This window comes from Pelobates fuscus, chromosome 11, assembly GCF_036172605.1.
Source record: "Pelobates fuscus isolate aPelFus1 chromosome 11, aPelFus1.pri, whole genome shotgun sequence".
In the NCBI taxonomy this organism is placed as follows: domain Eukaryota; kingdom Metazoa; phylum Chordata; class Amphibia; order Anura; family Pelobatidae; genus Pelobates; species Pelobates fuscus.
In genome coordinates, this window is record NC_086327.1 from 109,056,360 (window position 1) to 109,082,245 (window position 25,886).

Here is a 25,886-nt window from a genome sequence, read left to right on the forward strand (position 1 = left end):
GGAGACATTTATAAATCACTCGACTTTTGGTCTTATTTATTATGTTGTTTGTAGAACCCCTTACCTTGATTGCATTATTTTCCCATTTTGTGAGCAGTATCTGAAGTGCTGTTTTGTTGGATACAATGTAACACTGTAGTTGATAAAAGTCAAATGATACTTGCTCTGCGCAGGGAACAATGATTTTAATTTATTCAAAGGTTTTTAATCTATTGTTCTTTAACCCCTTAAGGACACAACTTCAGAAATAAAAGGGAATCATGATGGAATATTTCCGTCATGTGTCCTTAAGGAGTTAATGACAGTCTCTTCGTTTGTAAAACTCTGCATAAAGACTGCTAAACATTGATTTAGGATTCATTTTTAGGATTTATTTTTTTGCTGTGCATTAATATTTAACTTGGCATCAGAGCCTGTTGTTACTGGCTCCAAAGCTATAGTTTAAATTGATTTGTGTCTAGATCAGATATAATCTGTTTACAAACATCTGACATTTCACAATTGTGTATTATTCATAGGTTTTTAAACTGTGATTCTCAGTTGTGCTATTTTTCATTTACCTCATATTATGTACTCATTGCTAATAACTTTGGAACAGTGAATATTTTCCTAAATTTGCCTTTCTCAACTGCAGTTTCCTCCAGAAGAATGGCTTACTTCTTCTACATTGCTCTCAGTGCAATTTTTTGATTATATTCCAGAAGAAGATATGAGCAGGGGATGTTTGGCATTCCCATGCTGCTGTCTTCCTGTAACAAGACAGAGCAGATACTGTAACATTGGCACTTGTTTAACCTTGAGCTACATCATTCACTGAAGGACATGTTCCTAGTTTAGTGCCCTGCTGGTTACTCTTATATAACTTACAAAGCAAATTAATAAAAAATACACTTAGGCTCTACTTATTTTTCATACAATATGTTTATTGTATTCATTTTTTGTTACTGATTTTGTCCAGGTATTTGAAATATTAGTTTTATAAGTCTTTACGAAGTTTGAAAGTTTTGAAATACTGAATACAATTGCGTAAGTGTATACAAGAGAATATATTTTGTCTTAAAGGGACACCCCACTGCGCAAATAAAATAAACACTATTTAGTAGGAATACCCCAATGAAAATATGCATGCATTTAATTATGCCTTTTGTCATTTTGGCTTATTCTAAAACCGCTTGCAGGAGTTACAGTTCTCTTGTATGCTGCCTTTGCAAACCCTCTAACCCTGCCCAGACTTTCTGTGGCTGTCCCATTACAGACTTCTGAATGTGAAGTCTTTACAAGGCAGGTGCTCTGTGTAAATGCTTCAGTCTTGAGTTTAGCACCTTTGAGCTACTCAAACCAGGAAGTAACAGGACCTTATGTCTTGGTATAAGGGAAATGAACCCTAAACGTACCAGGAGATCTTCTAACCATAAGAGGAAACAGCAGTACTGGTCCAGAAATGAACCCAATACCAATATCTCACCCTGGAATGAGTACTCTCTATACGACTCCCAATCTCAAATAGACAATAGGTTGCACAAGCACAAATTAAAATAAAAATACAAATAAAAAATAAATAAAATAAAATAGGAGAAAAGGGAAAAAAAATATATAAAATGTAATATATATGAAAATATATACTATAAAAAACAAAGGTAAGAACAGAAAAAACTCTTTTAAATATTCTCAATCCTTGTACTAAGTTCAAACTAGTGCAAATAAATGCAACCGTCTATGTGGACGTCTGCAACAAAGTATATATGTGTTCAGCTGTACTGAGATACTATCTGTACTGCTGAGTCTGTATAATAACAAGCAGGCACAGAAGTATAATCTAATGTTCTGCAGTGAATACTACTGATCCAACATATAGTTACTGACATAAATCCAAAATGATAAAGATAGGTGTCCTCTTTGTAGTATCAACAAAACATCAGTTTTTTGTTAGTAAAAAATATATAACATTTATTTATACAGCATCATCAATGGTAGAAAAAATAAACGAAAACGTGATACATAGTCTATGAATAAAACTCGATGGGTATATTTACAGAGTCCTTTGGGATATGCAGAATCCAATTTGGAGTGGTTACTCACTGAACCTCTGGCCGGTCAAGAGGTAACGGTGGAAAAAAAACCGGGAAGTTAGTTTTCAAAAAATCTTCTCGTGCGTCTCACTCTGTATTGGTCTGCGTTCTCCTGGATCTCTATGAAGATGCGGCTCCTGCCGAAAGTTTGCCTTACGCGTTTCGTGACTGGATACTGTCACTTCATCAGAGGCTCGTAATCATTGGATGGTAGTCAGTGATCTTATATACCTTCCGTTGATCAAAATATCCCATACAGCTGTGCACTGTCCAAATACAATTAATCACTTTATCCGTGATCTTTACAGCGTTTAGGATAATGGAAGAATCAGGTTAATGCATAAATAAAAGGAAGGAGTAATAGCATACATAACGCTGCACATAAAGCAATATAAAAATAATATGAACATAATAATGCCCATAAATATACACATCTATAGTGCGGAATGTCGATCCTTACGTAAAAAAACCACAATTAGGGGGCGGTTTATGATACAACATTGTTTAAAATCAGGGGGAATCTGGATAGGACACAAGTCTTTTCAAGCTTTGAGTCTCCATATATATATACATAGATCTATACAGAAACAATACCAATAGAAACAATACCAATAGTAATGGAATTAAATTATTACGTGGATTTCCTGTAAATGGTATAAAGATACCGAACATTATGGGGAAAGGATTTTGCAGTGAGATTGCAAATTGTGTCACGTCTGTAACAGATACTGAATTGCTGTGAACTGGCAACCAGGGCCTTATGTCTGACAGCCAGGGGGTTGTAACAAGGCTAAAGGGACACTCCAGGCACCAAAACAACTTCATATAAATTAAGTTGTTATGGTGCTATGAGGCTGTCGAGGGGGCACTCTTACATCAAGTGGTTAAATTGCTCTCATATGGTTTAACCCTAAAGATGCCTCCAGTGGCAATATCGTCTCCCCTCCCCACATGGTATCTGGCTTCTTAAATTTTACATTCAGGAAGTGCGGAGTGCCGCCAAACAGGCAAAGCTGATTGGCTGAGAACGGTCAGCTAACGCTTTCAGCCAGGTGACTCCCCGTTCAAAAACTGGCTTGGCAAGAAACGTCAACCTTGAAGGGTTAACTTTAACCCCTTAAGACCGCAGGGCGTTCTATGCCGTCCTTATTTAGATGGCTCTAAACGCTGCAGGGCGGCATAGAACGCCCTGCGTCTTTTGTACTTACCTGGTCGCCGGCGATCGCGGTATGGGGCCTTACCTAGGAGCCCTGGGAGTCCCCCTCTGTCCTCTTCGGCCCCTCTGGGCCATGTGATCGCGAGGTCCTTGCGAGGACCTCGCGATCATATGGACAGCATAGCCGTCCAAGGCAATGCCAGCAGGGGAAATAAAATTAAAAGATGTTAAAACAGTGTAAAATTAAATAATATATACTTCGATCATATATATATTTATTGTGTATGTGTGTATGTATGTGTGTATATATATATATATATATATATATATATATATATATATATATATACACACACATAAATACACATACACTGTCTACGTGTATTTTAATATTAATATATACATTATATATATTTTAATATCAAAATACACGTACAATGATATTGATTAAATATATATATAATTTTCATTTCATTTATTATAATAAAAATTTTTTTTTGCATTTTTCACACACAAATGGCACTTACACTGACGATATAATTGTTGTGATACGTTTTACTGTTTTGAAACACTAATATTTGTGTTCAGTGAAGTCTCCCGAGTATAACAGTACCCCTCATGTACAGGTTTTATGGTGTTTTCAAAAGTTACAGAGTCAAATATAAGGCTTGCATTTCAGTTTTTTTCACATTAAAATTCGCCAAGTTGTCTTTGAGACCGTACGGTAGCCCAGGAATGAAAATTACCCCCATGATGGCATACCATTTGCAATAGTAGACAACCCAGGGTATTGCAAATGGGGTATGTTCAGTCTTTTTTAGTAGCCACTTAGTCACAAACACTGGCCAAAATTTGCATTCAAATTAGTTTTTTTTCATTTTCAAATATTAACACTAACTTTGGCCAGTGTTTGTGACCAAGTGGCAACTAAAAAAGACTGGACATACTCCATTTGCAATACCTTGGGTTGTCTACGTTTGCAAATGGTATGCCATCATGGGGGTAATTCTTCTTCCTGGGCTACCATATGGTCTCAAAGGCAACGTAACCAATCTGGCGAATTTCAATGTGAAAAAAATGAAATATGTAACATGCTATATTTGACCCTGTAACTTCCCAAAACACCATAAAACCTGTACATAGGGGGTACTGTTTTACACGTGAGACGTCGCTGAATACAAATATGTGTGTTACTGCAGTAAAAGCAAACCGTATTTTGACATTCACAGTTAAAATGTCACGTAGAACTAAAAAAAATCTTATTTTCTCCCATTTTTTTTATTTTTTTCATATTAAATTATGTTCCATACCTAAATATTTGATGTTAAACGAAAGCCCTCTTTGCCCTGAATAAAATGAAATATAATAAGTGTGGGTGCATTTAATATGAAAGAGGTGAATTACGGTTGGACAGACATATAGCGCGGTTTTGTTTACGTTTTGTTTTGATCACAACTTGTACGTTTGGCTGCGGTCTTAAGGGGTTAAGGGTCTTTTAAACAACAAATTAGTGTTGCATTGTGCAACACATATTGCTTAGCAACACGATATTCAAGACTGGTCTTGAAGGAATATGACAACAATCCCATAGATTTCATACTGTTAGAATTGAGAAGCCATTTTCAAAACTCTTTAACTAAATTGAAGTGTATTCTGGGTCATTTTCTTTTAAATTATTGAATAACTGCCCAACTAAGCAAAATTACGTAAAACAACTTAAATATGTTTTACGTAAGCAAGGTTAGGTACACTGATTGAGTATTCCATTGACTTGATAAAGACCACCAACCATATCCCCAGCAAAGGCTGATAATCGGCCACTATCAATCTAGTTCAGTTTTATTGTTTTCTTTTTAACCGTTTGAAGGAACACTATAGGATCAGGAATACAAACATCTATTCCTGACCCTATATTGTTAAAAACACTGTTTAGGTGGCCGGCCCCCTCCTTGCCCCCCTTAAATAGGATAAAAACTTGATTCAAGCACCGCATGGGTCCACCGGCGCTTTCTCTGTCCACAGCCTGCCTCCTTGGCTGAGTTCATAAGAATTGACTATCTCAGCCAATCCAATGCTTTAGCTGGAGCTAAATAGTCAAGTATAACTGGCCAATCAGCATCTCCTCATAGAGATGCATTGAGTCAATACATCTCTATGAGAAATGTTCAGCTTCTTCAGGCTAGCATGGAGACGCTGAACAGCAGTGCAGCACGTTGTGCGGCACTGACCCAGGAAGCATCTTTGCAGCACTGTACAATTAGTGGAGGATGTTCAAAATACACAGACAAATATAAGCCGTCTAAGTAATTGTCACTAGAGGTATCCCTAGGCAGCAATTTAAGCTGTAGTTTCTCTGGTGACTACAGTGTCCTTTGAACACTTGTAAGCATTGCTGACCGGTGTGCTTCACATATTTGCATCAAGTACATCATACTCAATATGCAAATGTTATGTTTTCTTCCACATTTACCGGGGGTGACCAGCAAGTTTAACTGTTGGCTATTAGAGAATTCTGGTAATTCTATTCGAACAATGGATAACACTTATTAAAGATCAAAATAAATAATAGAATGAGTATGACCCTGATGTACTTCATTATTGAAAACATCTCAAAACAGACACAATAAGGTAATTCTGAAGTATCCTGGATGTATACTGTATGGGCAAAAGTATTTGAACACCCCTAGGTATTATTGAAATAAGGTGTTTCAGCCTCACCCATTGCTTAACAATCCGACACATAGTCATAAAATCTTCATAGACAAGCATGGGCAGTACAATGGATCATGCTGGAGCGCTCAGTGACTTTAAACTTTACACTGTTATTAGATGTCTTTAGATTTTGCCACGTCATATTGTGAAAACTCTATCCTACTACATGTGTTCTGGTCAACTGTAATTCATAAGATGTGGTAGCATCTAGTAGCAACGACAGGCCAGCCACAAAGTGGCAGACGTCTCCTACTTATAGAGCAGGGGTGCCAAGTACTCCTTGCATCAATCACTTTTGAGTTCCAAACTGGCCTTAGAAGCAACATCACAAGAACTGTGTCAGTAGCTTTATGAAATGGGCTTTCATGGCCAAGCAGCTTTACACAAGCCTCATATAAACATGTACAGTATCCAGCATCAGCTGGTTTGATGTAAAGCACACTACCACTGCAAGGAGTGAAATAAATGTTTTTTGGAACAATGAATCTTGATTCACTATATTATTATTTATTGATAAATACTGTACAATACAATAGGTGTACAATAGATATTCAATAGGTGGACAGACATGTTTTTACGTTAGACACACGTTATGCACTGGAACAGAAGATGTTGAGGGTCCTGCTCAAACGAGCTTGCATTCTAGAGGAAGTCTCACGCAGTCTCTCGTAATCAGAGATTACAGAGGATGAGAAGAAGCTGTTGATTATCAACAATGTAGAAAGCAGCAGAAAAGTCAAGGAGAAGTAGGAGAGTGTAGTTACCACTGGATTTAGCAGCAATTAAGTTGGTGGATACTTTGGTCAGTGACTGTTTTGACAGTGCCGAGTGCGGAATCCGGACTGAAGTGGGTTGAGCAAAGTGTTGGATTTAAGGAAGTCTGTCAATCTAGGGTACACAACTCTCCCGAGGATCTTGGAGCCAAATGGCAGTAGTGAGAGAGGGCAGTAGTTGGATGGGGAGTTAGGCTCAAGGTTTGGCTTTTTTAGAATCAGGGTGATAGTTGCATACTTGAAGGATGAAGGAAATGTGCCAGAGGAGAGATTGAATATTTTAGTGAGGGGTAGAGCAAGAGAAGTAGATAAAGCGCGAGTGACCTGCGAGGAAAAAGGATCGAGGGATCAAGTGGTGGGGCTGGAGGACCAAAGCAGAGCACAAACCTCTGCTTTTGTAGAGGGTGCGAGTAAGCATAAAAAGAGGAAGGTGCGGGATTGGGGACTCTTTTCTGATCACAGAAATCTTCTCAGTGAAGTGCGTTGAAAAGTTTGTAGCATTCAAGTTAATAGGAGGAGGAGCAGCTTTAGGGTGAAGAAGAGAGTTAACAGTGTGGGGTTTGAAATAATTTTCTTTTGTGGGGGAAAGAGCCAAACTGTAGGAGCACAGCATAAATTTATAATGGAGGAAGACAGACACAGAATGAGACTTTCTCCAGCAGCATTCAGCAGTTCTGGAGCATTTTTGGAGGCAACGGGACAGCTTAGTGTGCCAGGGTTGTAACTGGGGGGTCACTTACAACATTTAAATACAGGAGGTGTCATGATATCTAGTTCAGAGGAGAGGGTGGAGTTGTAGAGGGAGGTTTCAAAGCTAGGGCAGGTGATGTTTGAGATGGGTGAAAGGAGAATTTGGAGGTTGGTGGAGGAAGTCTCATGCAGTCTCACGCTGTAGGTCAAGACCGTGGGTAGTGGGATTTTGGTATGAGGTATGCCAATGTCAAAGGTCAGCAGATGGTGGTCATCGGAAAAGGAACAGTAAAGAGATTAGAGGCAGTACAGAGATTGTTGAAGGTGAGATCAAGAGTGTTTCCTGCTATATGAGTTGCTGATTCAGGTCATTGTGTGAGGCCGAAGGAGTATGTTACAGAGAGCAGTCAAGGGTCATCAAAGCTGCTGTTGTTGATTGGGATGTTAAAATCCCCAATGAAAAGAGTAGGAGTTCTAGAAGAGAGGAGTGAGGCAGTGTGCCGAAATGTCTTTTGTCACTGGAGTTTTAGGTGACAAGCTGCCCTTTGCCCCTGGCTGTTGGAGGAGCCTGATTGCCAGCCTCCTTCCTCATGACTTTGGACCCGGGGAGATTTTGCCCTTTAAAAACATTAGTTGGCCATATCGGATTTTATTTCACTACTTCTGGCCCTTTAAGAACTGTAGGGAAGTATTGGTACTTTTTATATGGCACTTCGGATGCAGTCGAAGTGGCTGCCATTTGACAAACGAACACGTGGCGGCGGCCATTTTAATTTAGTCGAACGCGGTCAGTTGTGTGTGCCTCTGAATCCATGGAACTAAAATCTCGGCTACACATTTGCACGAACACCGCTGACCCTGACCTTCTCCTCCACTTCGACGCTTCGGCTAAAATCGAAGTGCGTTCAACAATTCGAACGCCATGTTACACTGTACTATTTGCACAAACGGGGCCTGTTCGTGCATTCGAATGGGACTTAGTCATTTTTTCTATGTGAACTGACTTTAACATTGGAAATAGACTGGCCGCACAGCCAAACTCTGTGGAACTGTTTTGGGCAGGAAATCCTGCGTGCGGTCGGTCAAAAGAGGCTTCCCCAAAACTTTAACCTCATGGCAAATTTACTTTGTTCGTGGGATCTGAGCGCTGTTCACCTATATTGGGTGCTCATATCCGAGCTATCTGGGGATAAATGTGGGGGTTCTGTGTAATATAATAAGAATTATGTATTTTTACGTATTTTTGCTGTTCGTGTAAAATGTAGATATTTTATGTACATGGAGATAATTGAGTTTACTGCAGTGCATTAAGCCAATTATCTTCAGGATGGAGAGGAGGGATTTCATTGTGTATGTGGGAGTGTTATTATGTTAATTAGTGTTCCCATTGGTTTGTGTCCCTTTTGTCATAGTTTACCACCAAGTCCGGGGGGTGTGCCTCTGGCCTGAAAACTTGTATATAAGGAGTAATAACCGCTCATTGGAGTCAGATCATCTTGTACCTTCATGAAGTTTCGTCTCATGTTTGGGGGATTGGAGAACTACACTCTGGGGATTGCTATAATCACTTTACTCCCCAGGGTATAATCACTAAGCTCTGCTAAGAGCTTGTTCCTGCTCTCTGGAATTCAGAGAGGTCGACCTACTGGAAGCTGGACCCTGGTCTTGGGTCCAGAGTGGGTGGAGACGGCGAGACCCCAACCAAGCTGCAGCGGTTCGTGGGGTCTGCAGTGGTTATGGTGTCTGGTGGAGTGCTTGGAGACCTCGGAAAGCACTAGGAGCATCCGTCAGCGGAAGGTACCCGGTCGGGGTGCCAGCGGTTCTGTTACAGGCAGCCAGGAAGAAAAGTTTCAATGAATGTGCTGGGATGACCAGAAAGAATCTAGGTGTGGCAGATGCCAGGAGAATGCTACACATGAGTGCATAGTGCCTATTGAAAAATTTGGGATAATGGTCTCAGCTGATGTTTAATGTTTTGGCTAGGCCCTTTATATCCAGTGAAGGATTGCCTTAGTGCTACAGGATATAAAGACACTTTAGACAACTGTGTGCATCAAACTTTGTGGCATCAGTTTTATTAAGAGCCTTTCCTGTTCCAGCATGACTGGGCCCCTGTGAACAAATCCAGGTTCAAGAGGACTTAAGTTTGTTGTCTAAGGACTTAACTGGTTTGCATAGTGCCATGACCTCAACCCTTTTGGGTATTTTGGGATGAATTGGTATTCTAATAGCCGTCCTATCCAGCATCAGTACCTGAATGAGCACACAATCCTACTGATCCTATCCAAAATCTTCTGCTAACCCTTCCCACAAAAGTGGTGTTTGTTATAGCTGGGAAGGACCGGGGTGGGGAGCCCTAACACAACACACATAAAGCATTTCAACTTGCTGAAGTGCTTTATTTGTCTTCTAAAGCTTGTCATGTTTGTGACAATATATGCAAGTGCCAATTTCAATAAGCCTCATTTAAAAAAAAAAAAAAAAACTTTGATAGCCGGAGAGTCTTTTCAGCAGACAGCTGGGGAGGTTTGCATCCATTAGCTCCACAGAGCTGACTGACGTGGCAGGCACTAGCCTCCCACCTCCCTTCTCAATGCTCTTGCGAATCCAGTATTGAGAAGCCTCTGGTGTATTCCCCAGCACAGACTGAAAGCCTCTGCTGGGGCAAAAGGGAAAGGCTTGCAAAGAGAGCAATTTGTCATATACCCCAAAGAACACATGCAGAATAAATACATCTATGGTTTTTCTTTGGGAGTATATCTACAAAAAAAATAATTTTCAATGGAGTTTTCCTGCAATGCCCATGGATTTGGAATGGAATGTCCAACAAGCTCCTATAGGTGTGATGGTCAGGTGTCCACATATTTATGATCACAAAGTGTACGATTTGGGTTGTGTAGAGTGCTGTATTTTTGGTTTTGGTTCAGGGTGACACTCACTCTGTGCAAGTCACTGACTGGACCTACTATAATAGTCACACATTATCACTCTTCCTCCTCCATGTTTGGACAGTTTTTTTCTACTTGGTAACACTGCACTAAACTCTGTGTGATGAACCAAACGTTTCAAATTTGATTCATAAGACCTTCTTCCAGTCTTCAGTAGTCCAGTGATGGTACTTTAGTCAATACTCTTTCTTATATCATTAGAACAACTGTAAGTTTTAACCAATGATACATTTAATGAAACAGGCCATTGTTTATAACTTTCAAGTTACATTATTTTTCAGTTTTTGGTAATCCAAATTAATTCCTTTAACCTCTGGTAGTTTAATGTTCACCCTTGAACTGCTTACATTTCAGTAAGTGATGATCGTTTGTGTGTGTAGTGTATATATAATGACAGATGATTGTTAAAGCTTCACACATGTGCTAAATGTTAAATTGGGCATTTAAATAGGCAATGATGGCTTTGCTACTAATAGAGCAGAGTTGGGTAATGTAATTTTTGGATACTGTATGCAGGCGACACTGTGTGCCTGCATGCATAATGACCTCATTAGGCAGAAACATCATGGTCTCTTGTAAGACTGCAGATGGTGTTCACACAGAGGAAATCAGATGAGAGAAAGTGGGAACAGCTACTCATCTCTTTATCTTGACCAACTGCTATTATCCTGACAAGATTATAGTGGTCAGTATTCCATCCATGCTGTGTTTTTCTTAAATGAAGTTTGCTACCAATTTATATTGTACTTTGCGAAGTGATCATGCTTCTGACGATTTAAAAAGACACTCAAAAAATCAGGCCCTCAACTCAAACTATCCCAAACCCTTATGCACATTTAAATAAGAGGTTTCTACCGTGTTTCCCCGAAAATAAGACATCGGGGGATGCTTGTAATATAAGCCCTACCCCGAAAATAAGCCTAGTTGCTCGTTCGCTAATCTGATAGGAGAATTTTGCCCGAACATAGATTAGCATACTCGCTAATAGAATACCGCAAATCTGTGTTTGGGCAAAATTCCCCTATCATAGATTAGCGAACGAGCGTCTAGAGCTTCTTTTCGGGATTTTTCCCGAACATAGACTTGCAGGATTTCAATACCTAGTGAACTGGTCTATGTTCGGGGAAATTCACCCGAATGTACACCAGCTTTCTAGCACATTTTTTTCCAGAAATAAGACCTCCCCCCAAAAATAAGCCCTCGTGCATTTTTTGGAGGGGGGGGGGGAGGGGAATTAATGAGACCCGGTCTTATTTTCAGGGAAAGACGGTAGTACCACTGCCAGTGCTGCCCATAGACAGCTCAAGGCATGGGCCCCAGTGTTTGCCCACAGGGCCAAGTCCCCCTACGGGGCCCGTGCCCCATTCCACCAACATCTTGCAGGCACTCAGAGCTGTGATATATGCAGTTTGTGTTTGTAAGGGATTTGGGGAATGTAGTGTATGTGTACAGGTGATGTAGTGTGTGTGTGTATAGTGAATGCAGTATGTGTAAGTATAGGTGATGTAGGGTGTGTTTAGTGAATGCAGTATGTGTATGTAAAGGGGATGTACTATATAGGTTGTAAGCTAGTTTGGGCAGGGCTCTCTTAACCTACTGTTCATGTATGTTATGTACATGTTTTGTTAAAATTGAATGTCTGTTTTCTTATTGTACAGCACTGTGAAAATGTTGGTGCTATATGAATGATTGTAATTGTGTGTGTAAGCGATGCAGTCTGTGTGTATAGTGTGTCTCTGCCTTCCACTGTGAGGTGGGATAGTGACTGTAATATGTAGGAAGTGAGAGTAGCAAATTTTGTCTATTTATTGCCTATATTTTAGGATTTGTGTGTATGTATATGTATATATGTGTGTGTATGTATGTATGTATGTATGTGTGTGTGTATATATATATATATATATATATATATATATATAAATTTTATTTTATTTTTTTATATTTTTTCAGGTATAACAAGATAGGGGTACGGTTTTACTCAGGAGACTTCACTAACACAAATGTTAGTGTTTAATTTCAGTTTTTTCACATTGAAATTTGCCAGATTGGTTATGTTGCCTTTGAGACCATATGGTAGCCCAGGAATTAGAATTACCCCCATGATGGCATACCATTTACAAAAGTAGGCAACCCAAGGTATAGCAAATGGGGTATGTGCAGTCACAAACACTGGCCAAAATTAGCATTAAAATTTTTTTTTTGCATTTTTACACGCAAATAAATATAAACGCTAACTTTTGGCAGTGTTTGTGACCGAGTGGCTATTAAATAAGACTGGACATACCTCATTTGTAATACCTTGGGTTGCCTAATTTTGTGATTGGCATGCCATCATCGGGGTAATTGTCATTCCTGGGCTACCGTTTGGTCTCAAAGGCAAGATAACCAATCTGGCAAATTTCAATGTGTATAAACTGAGAAATCTAATGTGCTATATTTGACACTGTAACTTTTCAAAACACCATAAAACCTATACATAGGGGGTTCTGTTTTACTCGTGAGCCATCACTGAATACAAATATGTGTACTTTATCACAGTAACAGCTAACAGTATTATGACATTCACAGTTAAAATGCCATGCAAAACTAAAAAAAAAATGCATTTCTTAATTTCTCACTTTTGTTTTATATTTTATTCATATTAAATTATGTTTCATATATAAATATTTGATATGAAATGAACAAAATCTCCTGAACAAAATCATATATAATAAGTGTGAGTGCATTTAATATGAAAGAGGGGGAATTCTGGTTGAACCACATATAGCACAAATTCAAAGTTTTGTTTACGTTTTGTTTTGACCACAACTTGTACAACTGCCTCAGTCCTTAACCCCTTAACGCCATTAGGGCGTTCTATGCCGTCCCTATTATAATGGGCTTTAGAGCCGTTACGGCGGCATAGAATGCCCTAACTGTTTTGAGCCCTCGCGACCACCTACTACTCACCTCCTCCACGATCCTCTTCTGGGGGACTGCCTGACAGTCTAGGCAGTCACCCCTCTGCAATTTAGGCCCCTGGGGGCCATGTGATCGCTCTGAAACCGATTTCTGGACTGCCATACCGTCTCAAAGGCAACATAGCCAATCAGGCAAATTTCAATTGGTAAAAGCAGAAATTGGCAAATCTTTTATTGGACCCTGTAACTTTCCAAAGCACCATAAAACCTGTACATGAGGGGTACTATTGTACTCGTGAGACATTGCTCTAGACAAATATGAGTTTTTTAGAGCAGTAAAATGTATACTACTGATGATATCAGCGAAAGGGCAGTTTATTTGTGAAAAATGCAAAAAACAAATATAAACGCTAATTTTGGCCAGGGTTTGTGACTAAGTGGCTACTAAAAAAAAAACCTGGACATACCACATTTTGAAAACCCTGGGTTGTCTACGTTTACAAATGGTATACCAAGATGGGGTTAATTTTAATTCCTGGGCTACCATACGGTCTCAAAGGCAACATAGTCCCAGCAAACCAATCTGGCAAATTTCAATGGAAAAGGGGAAAGCCCTGTATTTGACCGCTGTAAGTTTCCAAAAACTCATAAAACCTGTACATGGAGGTACTGTGATACTCGTGAGACATTGCTGAATACAAATATGTGTATTTTATTGCTGTAAAATCTAACAGTATTGACATTCACATTTAAAATGTCATGCTGAACTTGAAAAATAACATTTTCTCAATTTCTCATACTTTTAAAGATTTTATTCACATTCAATTATGTTTCATATCATATGAAATATTTATATATGAAAGTCCTGTTTCTCCTGAACAAAATCATATATAAGAAGTGTGGGTGCACTTAATATGAGAGAGGTGAATTACAGTTGAACAGACATGTAGCGCAAATTCCAGGTTTTGATCACAACGTGTACCATTGGCTCCGTCGTTAAGGGGTTAAGAAAGCAGACCATGTGTAGGTTTTTTGTTTTTTTTTTAAATTCTTTATTTTTGGAGTGCGTAAACAGATAACACGTGCATATGAGGTACCCCAAAGGCAATCCTCTTGCAATACAATAGCATACAGTACATTAGGGTATAGAAGAAGACATGCACAGTACATTTTTTTTTTTTAGTAGAGTACTTAGAGGTGCTATGTTTTCGACAGGTTGGAAAGTCGTGGAAAGGCGGTTATCTCCATTGAACACGTTGGTTCATGCTTACACCTGTCCTGTTACATAGGTCTGCATAACTTTCCCTCGTGTCTATGGTTTGTAGTACATATTCGAATAATGTATGATTGCTCTGCCCTGGGCAGTTTATGCTATTTGGTGAAATGTGTCGATAAGCCTGTTGTTTTGGTAAGGAGTAGTGCTCTGTCGGTGCAGAAGTAGGGTGAAAGCAGGATGGTACATCATTTGCTACATGCGTATCTGAGATGTTGAAGGTGGTCACGAGGGTTATATTGGTACGTGTATATATTCAGGCATATAGATATATCTGTACATAGGTTTACACACATAATTGAATAAAGATGATATCTCAGTAGCTTCTTACATTTTGTTTTACAGAAGGTATGCAGATCATTACAAGCACGTATCGTGCATTCTCTAGTAGCATGGGCATTTCTAAAACGTGGCCTGTAAGGAGGCCAGGATAGTGGGGGATAGTAAGAGGGGGAGGGGTGGGATTCGGGGTAGGTACAGGTTACACCCGGCTCCGGGTGAGCTGCCCAGGCGGGCCTCGTCCGTCGAGTCGTAGAGTGTGTGAGTCTGGTTAGCAATGGTACTTTCAACGATTGGTGTAGTCTTCCCATGGTTCCCAAATTTTGATGAAAAGTGGGTAGGTGTCCCTAACTTGTGCAGTCAATCTATCCATGAGGTGGGCCTCCTTGATATTTCGGGTAACATCGGTCAGTTGTGGCAAGTCAATTTGTAACCAGTGTTGAGCCATAGCTCTTCTGGCGGCTAGCGTAATTTTGTTGAGCAATTTCTGTTCTTTATTAATCAGATTGTCAATGGGTCGGGCTATCAAGAAAGACCAAGGGTCTGGTCTAATTGGTCTGTTTAGTACCGTTGTCAGCAGTTGAGCTATGTCTTCCCAATAGATCATTACTTTGGGGCATGTCCACCACATGTGCATGTATGTGCCTTTCTCCCCGCAGCCCCTCCAGCAAGTGTCAGTGGTTGTTTTGCCCATGCGGAATAGTTTGACTGGTGTGGTGTACCACCTCATGAGTGTCTTGTAGCACTGTTCTTGGTGAAGTACACAAATGGATGTTTTTGTCGCAGCCTCCCATATGTCCTGCCATTCGCCCCCCTCCAATGTTTGCTGCAGGTCATTTTCCCATTGCGTGACATATGTGGGAGTGTATGTTTTGTCTGATGGAGCGCTAAGCTGAGTGTAGAGGCGGGTGATGAGGCCGGTACGTGGTCCGTCCGCCACGCATAGTGCTTCATAGAAGGTAGGTTTAGTGTGTGCTGCAGCCCTAACTTGCGCGCTTCCGGCAAAGTCCTGAAGCTGTATGTAACGAAAATAATCTTTGGTGGTCAGCGGGGCCAATGCTTTGAGGTCCTCGAAAGTCCTGATTGAGCCGTTATGATATAGTTGGTGGTATCTCTGGATGCCCGTGTTTTCTATGTTTTTGAAGTCTCTGGCTGTTAGGCCTGGTGGGAACGCTTTATTGCGTAGGTATGGTGTGAGCGGTGACGTGGGGTGTGTGAGTGCATGTTTATGGGCCGCGTAGTCCCAGATCCTGATGGAGTTTAGGATTGCTGGGCATGTTGTGGTTATTGGTGGTCTATCTTGTCTTGGGACCCATATCCAGTACTGTGGGAGATCGGTACCCATGAGTAGTGTTTCTAAATCAACCCATCTGTGGATGTCGGGTGGTGAGTGCCATTCTACTATTTGTGCCAGTTGTGCCGACAAATAATAGGCATGAAGGTTGGGGAGGCCCAGGCCCCCTCTACTTTTGGGTGCGTACATTGTTTGTCTCGCTATCCTGTGCCTCTTACCGGCCCAGACGAAGTCGCCTATTGCAGTTTGTAGTGGCTTGAGGTCACTTTTGGTGACCTTCGTGGGTAGTGCCTGGAAGAGGAACAGGAGGCGTGGTAGTAAGTTCATTTTTACACTGTGTAGCCTCCCTATCCATGAGATGGGTTTGTTGTTCCACTGGGTTAGATCTTTGATTAGTGTGGCCATTAGGCGTTGGTGGTTGGTTGCATATATGTCGTTGGTGTTGGGCGGGAGTGCTACCCCTAGGTATTTGATTGGTCGTTGAGTGATGTTTAATCCGTGGGTTTGGGCCAGCTCGGAGGCGTCCGAGTCGGGGATTCCAATGGGCATGCCTACTGATTTATCTACGTTTATTTTATAGCCCGAGACGCGTTTGTATTCGTCTAGAAGTGTTAGAAGGTGTGGTACAGATTTTTTAAGTTCAGTAAGGGTCAATAATATGTCGTCGGCATACGCCGACACTTTAAACTCTTCCGTCGCCACTCGGACGCCCTGTATTCTAGGGTGTTCCCTGATGAGTGTCAATAAGGGCTCTAAGGCCAGGATAAATAGCAGGGGGGATAACGGGCATCCCTGATGTGTTCCGTTTTTAAGTGTAAAGGGGCGTGGTGCCGTTCCTTGCACTAGCGTCTGTGCTCTGGGGTTTATATATAAGGCGTGCACTGCTGTGAGGAATGTGTCTGGTAAGTGCATTTGTCGGAGTAGTGTGAATAGATATGGCCATAGGACCCTGTCAAACGCCTTCTCTGCATCCAGGGAGAGGAGCAGAGTAGGCGTTTGCTTCCTTCCTGCCCTCCATATGAGGTCCATTGCCCTTCGCATATTTTCATACAGCTGCCTAGTGGGGACGAAGCCCACTTGGTCCGCATGTATGTATCTGGTGAGCAGTGGGTTAAGTCGGTTGGCCAGCAGTTTAGCGTAGGTTTTGACGTCAAAGTTGATAAGTGATATGGGCCGATAGTTGGAGATGAGGGTGTGGTCTCTATCTGGTTTAGGAATGAGGGTGATGTCTGCTGTCGTGAGGTCTTGATGTGGTGTCTCCCCCTCTGTCCACTTTTTGTACATTTGAGTTAGGTATGGGGTGAGTTCTTATTTAAAGGTTTTGTAGTATGTGCCGTCAAAGCCGTCCGGCCCCGGGGCCCTAGCACCCTTTAGTCCAGTGACGGCTATGGTGACTTCCTCCACTTCTATGGGGGCTCCCAGCGGCCCCGTCAGGTTGGCGGGGAGCCTCTTGAGTTGGGCTTTAGTTAGAAACGACCTAACCTCTCCCATGTATTCCTCATTGGCCTCGGTTAGTGTAGGTGCGTGGTTATATAAATCGGTGGACCATGTGTAGTTTTATTTTCCTGTTTGCCTATAGTTATTACATTGGTTTGACTTCATCACTAATAGACCTGTCAGTCTGCTTTAAGGGTTATGGTGCATAGTTATAATTGTGATCCTTTAGATCAGTGGTGCCCAAAAGGTAAATCCTGCATGTTTTAGGACGGTTTAGCATCCTAGGAGCTGTTCTACATAATCTGAAGATCTGCCTTTCGGACACCCCTGCTCTTCTAGATAACCGTTTACACTTGATGTCATTTTACAAGCAGATAACAAATATTGTTTTCTGGTCTAAAACATATATATATATATATATATATATATATATATATATATATATAGTGCACCAAGGATCAAATGTTATTTAATTCATGCATAAACAAAAATTGCAGATATTGAAAAGATACAGACACAAAACTTGTCTTTGTTAATGTAAATCCGTCTCATTGAGCACATAGGCCTTGTGTGTCATTAACTAACCCATTGCTGTAAATACTCTTATTTAAATCTAAAGGAAATGGCTCAGTGAAGACTGGTGCCAAAATCTTCTCTTGGGCATCAGCACAAATTCAAATTAGATTAAAAAAAACTCAACCCTATCCCTCGAACATAGGAAAACGCTGTTTAAAGTGTTTTGCCATCTCTAAGAACAATACACTGTGCCTTTAAAATCATGGCCTCTTTGGTTTTCACCTGTTTCCACACCAGCAAGCAGTCTCATACGAGGTCTGTAGCTTGAATACAGTACAGTCATGTGAGGATGTGATGGTGGGAGGAGGAGGGTGTTGGAAGAAAGAAGCGCTTGCAAAAAACTCTTCATCTGGAACCTGTCATGTAAAAGCTCTGCTCTTGCAGAAGTGATCCTGCAATCATCCTAGTCCTCCATTGATTGTTAGAAATAAAACAAGGCAAATTATTCTCCTCATTGCAGGCAGCTTGCAGTTGTGTGCCTGCCATCGCTGTCCTATTATGCTTCTCATTTACACGTTTATTTTCTTCCTAGAATCAATCTACCGTCGAGGGGCCAGAAGATGGAGGAAGCTCTACCGAGTGAATGGGCATCTGTTTCAAGCCAAACGCTTTAACAGAGTGAGTAACCGATGAAAAGGCTGCTTTTAGAGTATCTGAGTTGCATTGTGCGTCCTGTAATTGCTTCATCTCTCTACTGAACGCACACAGTAATGTTTGGTATTGTGTGTTTTGCCCTAACCGTATAGTGTAGTTGATCTGTATAAAGTAAAGTGTGTACCATGGTGGATTAATCCTCAAGAGATGAACACTTGGATTGACTCAGTGATACAGTGCTGCTTATAATGGCTTTACTAGATAGACATGTGCATTGCTTGGCTGTCATTTAGCTTCTTTGTGTACACTATAAATTATTGGAGAATACAGTTTTAGTTTGTTTTTATTTTTTTGCAGTGCACGTATAAACAATGTGTGGGGCTTATATTGCTTTTGAAGTATTGGGGAGGAGCATATTTCAATGTATTGTGTTTTTAAAAGTACAGTAGAGACTTCTGTTACACACCTTATAACAGAGCTGGGCCATCAATGAACCAGAAAGCTACAGTGTCTTTTCTAAAAATTGTATTAAAAGGACTTCTTTCTTATCAATATGTGTATACAAACCATATAGATTCATCTTTTTCGAGGGCTGTTAAAAAAAGGATGGTTTATAAATTTGTCGTTCCGGGCCCTTTAATCCCTACCATTGTTGACCATGTTTCTCACTAAAATGGAAAATGCGCAAGGGAATGTCAATGTTTAGGCTAAAATAACTGAATAATGTTTATTTTTTGCCTAGAATTTGCAATTCCATTGTCTGTTCTCCAAATTCATGATTTATTTTTTGGAAAGTAAATGAAATCATAGATCTCTGTATTAGTGATACTAGGTCCATATCGCCAACTTCTCTACCAAATATCCATGGGTGTGGGAGTTGAGTGATCCCATCATAACATCATGTGGGTGTATTGAAGAAATAAGATCGAATTAACAGGTGGGGGTCAGCAAGACAAGGCCAAGACCTTTTTAGTTTGGTAGTTGTTGTCGAAAACTCCTCATCAGTGCCATCTTAACAATATTATAGGCCCCCAGGCAAAGCAGTGCACTAGGGGCCCTGCCTACACATAAAGCACAGGAATAAAAATGTAAATTTATAGATAAATATAAGGTTATATTTATTAGTACCTCCAACAAATTCAATACACTCATACAACACATAGTCACAGACTGCTGAATACACACACACACACCGACTGCTAAATACACACACAGTTTATAGATCGACTGCTGAGTGCACACAGACCGCTGAAAACATACACACACAAACACACACAGTCCGCATTGAGGGGTGCAGTGTATGTGTCTGTGTGGTGCTGTGTGTGGGTGTGTCTGTGAGGTGTGCTGACTGAGAGGTGCTGTATGTGTGTGTGTTTTGAGAGGTGCTGTGTGTGTGTGGGGGGGGGGGGGGAGGATGCTGCGTGTTTAAGAGGTGCTATGTGTGTTGCAGAGTTTGAAGGATGCAGGTAGCAAATTTGTTTTATTTATTTTTTATTATATTATACATTAATTAAAATCTTCATCTCCCCTTCTTCTTACCTTTGGTGAAGGTGGGGGGGACACTGCCAGCCCTGGTGGTCCGGTGGTGATCTATAGCCTGCAGCACGTCTGGCTGCAGGCTCTCCTGTCCTCCCGTGTGCAGAATGCTGTATGGAGCATTGCCATGGTAACGCACGGCAACGCTTCATACACCCTGCTCACGGGAGGAGCGATCTGCTTCCCAGGTCCCCCTCCTGCCTCCGGGTCCCCCGCCCTCTCTCTCCGATCGAAGGGTCCTTGGGTTGGTGAGGGAGATCATTGATCTTCTCCACGGCCAGAAAACAGGGCGGGCTCATCATGGGCTGGCAGGGGAGATCAAAGGATCTCCCATGTCGACCGGGCACGGTGGGCAGCGCAGTGGGGCCCCCATCCCTGTGCTCCTCTTGGTACCACATTTTGCAGAGGTACCCAGGAAAAGGGAACTACAACTCCTGAAATGCAGTTCAATAGCAAAGACCACAATATGTGAGAGTCATACTGATGACACCATCATATTCTTATTCTATATGAGTCGGATAAGAGCTTTTGCCTTTTTGCGTAAATGAAGTATTAGGACCCCTCTTCCAAACAGGCACAGGATGCAGTCAAAAAAAGGAAATATTTTTTTAAATGTATTTATATATAGTTTTTCATTACTTGCTCCTGTATTTGGGCTGATTTTAAATGTTAAGTTCAGTTGGGTACAATTGTTTATAGGAAGACTAAAGTGAACCTGTAATGGTAAATACAACTTGCTTTTACAGAACATTAAATGTCCTCTATACATTGTGCTAGCAGAAATGCTCGTTATATGATGCCCTTTAATGTTTTCACTCTTCTTCACCTGTCAGTCAAATCCTTGGCTATAGAGCTATGTACTGGTGGCACACAAGGGCTATGATGAAGAGTTTGTGAAAGGGTGAGTAAGAGAACCCTCCCCAGGTGGTTCTTTTGCTCCCTGTCACACTGCTACTCTCCTCATGCTTGCTGGGGGAGCATGTATAAGGGTCACCAGTCCAAATTTCAGTATGTAGGAGGACCAAGGCACTTGGACCATGCACAGAGCTGCTCCATTGTGCTCTGTGCATGGAGGGGCTGTCAGTCTGCCCATCCACTTTAGGGAAGGATCGATCTCTTTCATAGACCGGTCTGCCTCTCTGGGCAGCCTACTCTTTTACCTGCCCTCCTCCATTACAGTTAATGGGCAGGTACTGTTAGCACCCATGAGTATGGGATGTCCTGATGCCACTGTGATGGCAATAAAGCCAGCATGTCGGCATCAGCACAGAGGATTGCCCTGCATGTAGAAGTGTCACCAAGCAGGACAAAATCCATAGCTTAATAAATGACACATGGCAACAAGTAACCTGTGTGAGCTTCTCAGGAAGTCAGGGTGAAGCACAGGCAGCAAATCGTTAAAAATAAGGCAGCTGAAAAAAGTATGTTGTGATGGTTAATAGAATGCCACCCACACATCTTACTATGCCTGCTCACGCTGCTGCCTATAGTATGAGGGATGCATTTCTAGGTCCTTTTTGATGTTTGTGATCTAGGGACCTACATTTTTTTACATTATTAATGTAAAGATCTGCATGCTGGCTGGTTGTGCTGCCTGTGGACAAATATTGTTAATTTCTGTAATTTTGCTCCCAACATTTAAAAATTATTTTTAATATAGTGAAATGACATATAGGAGGCCCAAAAATGTGTATTGCTGTGCTACTAGCCAGGCCTTAAAAGTTACACATCACTGCGAGCAAATGTGTACCTTCCAGGGATGAATTTCTACTTGCCAGGGTTACCTTTTCACTCGCCAATGGCTAGTGGAATTTTGAACCCTGACATATAGGATGTATAATGGCAAATAAGGTGGCTGATGAAATGACATATAGGGTGTATAAACTGTGTAAAATGAAATATTGGATTTGGAGCAATAAATACTGAAGTGTGATGTAGATATTTTGTGCTGAATTTTGCAATTCTGTTTTTAGTTCACCACAATGTACTAGTTGGTGAATAAAGCTTATACTTTGTTAAACATCCAGTATGTTATTTCATATAATTGTCTTCTCTGCTGGTGACATTTAAAGGCGCAGTTCTAGAGATGCAGTGATATTTGCAAATGTTTGCAGTTATGACTCCAGATGAAGTTGCAGGGAGATGGACAACTATGTGTTAACTATATGCGTCTTAGCCTATGAAATGAGTGGAAGCCCTGGCTCTTGGGCAGGACCAGACTGGTAAAAAAAAAATTAGGCCTGGGCATTTTGTAATCACAGCGGCCCAGTAAGAAGGTGACGGGGCCAGATAGGGGGTATTTTGTCATTGCCGATGACAAGCACACCCCCTCTCAAAGAGAGTCTGTATGTTCAATGCTCCTCCAGGACAAACCATGTGCAGAGCCTGCTTAAGAGCTCTTGCATGAGAAAATGGTCCTGTGTTTGTTCTGCGCAGCGTAAGCAAAGTTAACGACAGGCTTGCCCTGTGTTTGTTTGTGACTGGTCTCTGGTTCTTTATTCTTGATGGTGTCTCAATAAGGGGGATACCAGAGAGAAATAGGCCAGGAAAACGTGTTGTGCATGTGTTTGGAGCCTGCTTGTGGGACTGCGTGTATGTGTAGAGTGAGCTGATTGTGGTGTTTGTGTAAATAGGTCGGTTTCAGTTGTGTTGTATTTGTGGTGTATATGTGTGGCAAGGGGCTTAAGAGAATGAGTGTGTGTGTGTACAGTGGGGCATAGCGTTTATAGCGGAAGTAACGAGTATGTGCATAGGGGCTGTAGTGTACGTGTGTTTGCGTGCAGGGGATCTAGTGTATGCATAGGGGATCCAGATGTGTATTTTAGTAATGTAGTGTGTGTGTCTATAGAGGATCTATTGTTCTATTGTGTGTGTGTGTGTGTGTGTATGTGTTGGATCCAGTGTGTTAATAAGGGATCTTGTGTGTCTGTCTGTAATGTAGTGGGGTGTGTGTGTGTGTGTGTGTGTGTGTTTGTGTGTGTGTGTGTGTGTGTGTGTGTGTGTGGGAGGAGTTGCAATGTGGTGTGGGGGTTGGAGTTGGTACAGGCAAAAATAAATATAAAAAAATAATCTATATATATATGTGTGTGTGTGTGTGTAAATAATTTCTAAAGTAATAAGTAAACTTTATATGTATATCTACTCCCTTCTTACCCTTTGACTGGGAGGGGGAATATTGCTTCAAAGCTCTGGTGGGGAGTGAGCTCTAGCCGGTAGCTCCTGGGGCTAGAGTTCATTTTCGCGAGAGTTGGTTGGAGTGATGCCACAGTAACCGCCGCAATACTCCGACCTTGTGAGAGTAACCTACCGGACCCAACTAGAGACTCCAGATTCTCTTCTTGCTCTTCCACCACTGGAAGTGCCTGTGAGCTGGAGTTGGAGATCTTTGGTCTCCTCACTGGCCCATCATGGCACACAGTAGGCCTCACTTGGATAGCGGGGACTCTGCATGGGCCAGCAGGGGAGACCAGCCTGGTTTGCTGATGGCCAGTCTGGGCCTGCAGTCTTCAGTGTCCTTTACACATTCACAATTGAGGTTTTCCATAGTTTGTGAATTAGTAAAACAATTTAGCATTTTTACTATGCATTTGTTAAACTATAGTACAATTTATTTATAGGTTCTTGATGTGCACACAGGACTTTCTTTGGATATCCTATAAAAGACCAAACATTTTAAATTTATAAAATAAAAGCATTTTGTCCTCTGTTTACTTTAAAATTATTTCTTTACTGCCTGTTCAGCTAAACTAAATACCTCTCTATAGATTCATTTATTTGTCCTGATTTTGGTTTCAAATTAATTTGTAGTAATCCTAGATCAAAAAGTAGTTGGGAATACCTATTCAAAGCTAAATGCTGACAAATTGTGGGACGGTCTTCTGGACCTATATTTGCTGGGACAGTACCCAAAATGTGGAACTGCCCCTGCAAAGTGTGACTATTGGTACCTATGTATTAGGTTATCTGGAAATTAAAGGTGCAAGGGTGCTCCCGTTCTCTCCTCTTTCCCTTCATCCCGTTAGTTAGAGTTGAATAGATTTGCATATAATAAGACCAGCCCCAACTCCATATGAGTTCTTGAACAGCACTTGTATGCAGTTCATCTTATATCTGTCATGTGTGTATGAGAAAACCACAGAACCCATGTACATTTACACTATATGGACAAAGGTATTGGGACCATCTCTTAATTATTGAATTAAAGTGTTTAAATCAGACCCATTGCCACAGGTGTATAAAATCAAGCACCCAGCCTTCCAGTCTGCAATGACAAACATTTCTGAAGAGCTTAATGAATTGTTATTATTATTATTATTATTATTATTATATTTATATGGCGCCAACAAATTCCGTAGCGCTTTACAGTGGATGGACTAACAAACATGTATTTATAATCAGGCAAGTTTGACGCACAGGAACAGAGGGGTTGAGTGCCCTGCTCAATGAGCTTACATGCTAGAGGGAGTGGGGAAAAGTGACACAAAAGGTAAGGATGGTATTACGGAAGTAGATTGGTAGAATAGTATTCACTGAAGACTTAGTGTGTTTTTTTTTTTTGTTTGTTTTTTTTTTCTTTTTTTTAATGACAGTTGCAGGAGAGCAGTCAGTTGGAAACCATTAACAGTTTAAATCATACGCTTTTGTGAAAAAGGGAGTTTTTAATGTTTTTTTTCGAAGGACTGGATGCTGGGTATGCATCTAACGGAAAAGAGAGTTCCGCAGGAACGATGCAGCCCTAGGGAAGTCTTGAAGGCGAGCATCAGAGGTGGGAGGTATCAAGCATGATACTGCGACTGGATGCCAACTTAGCAATAAGTCAGTTCATGAAATTTCATGTTGGAAGACAATGTTTTTCCTCGTTTCCCAGAAGGTTAAACATGTTATTTGGATTGATGAATCATGCTTCTCTGTTTGGCAGTCTGATGGGTGAGTCTGGGTTCGACAGATGCCAAGAGAACATTACCTGCCTAACTGCATTGTGCTAACTGTGAAGTTTGGTGGAGGAGGGAAAATGGCTTGTTTCCCAGGGGCTTGGCTAGGCCCCTTCCAGTGAAGGGGAAACTGAATGCTTTAGCGTACCAAGACATTTTGGACAATGCTATGTTCCAACTTTGTGGAAACAGTGTTCTATTCCAGCATGACTGTACCCCAGTACACAAAACAAGGTCCATAAAGACATGGTTGGATGAGCTTGATTTGGAAGAGCTTGACTGGTCCGCACAGAGCCCTGACCTCAACCCCATCGATAACCTTTGGGATGAACTGGAGCGGTGTACCAATACTGTTGGGCAGGTGTACCAATACTGTTGTCCATACTGTGTATATTGCTGTCCATTCACATAATTCTGGCACATATCAATCCTATGAATGTTGTACAAAAATGATGAAATTACTTTTATTAACAGTAATTTTCTGCAATACATTGCACGGGGGGTTGTTGATAAACAGCCTTTACAATTTACGATACATATTATTCTTTGCCCTTGTCCCAAACCTATCTGCTTAAGTATGATTGAGCATATAACATGATCCAGGTGGATACTGCATAATCAGTGAGGGAATCCTGCTGTCTGATACATTGATATTTTCTGCTATATAATTTAGAGTTTGTACTGACAGGGTAAGTGGTTCTAGCTGAAAAAACAGCGT

The 25,886-nt window shown here is 41.1% G+C and overlaps 1 protein-coding gene across 4 annotated transcripts in view; it reads left to right on the top strand.

The window, feature by feature from the left end:
• The window catches only part of PRKCZ (protein kinase C zeta), a 169,873-nt gene that overhangs the window by 106,807 nt on the left and 37,180 nt on the right, over positions 1-25,886 (top strand). For all 4 annotated transcript variants that reach the window (XM_063436680.1, XM_063436681.1, XM_063436683.1 and 1 more), the window contains one exon: positions 18,640-18,725. In XM_063436680.1, the coding sequence (XP_063292750.1) occupies positions 18,640-18,725 (86 nt within the window). The remainder of the gene's footprint in view (positions 1-18,639; positions 18,726-25,886) is intronic.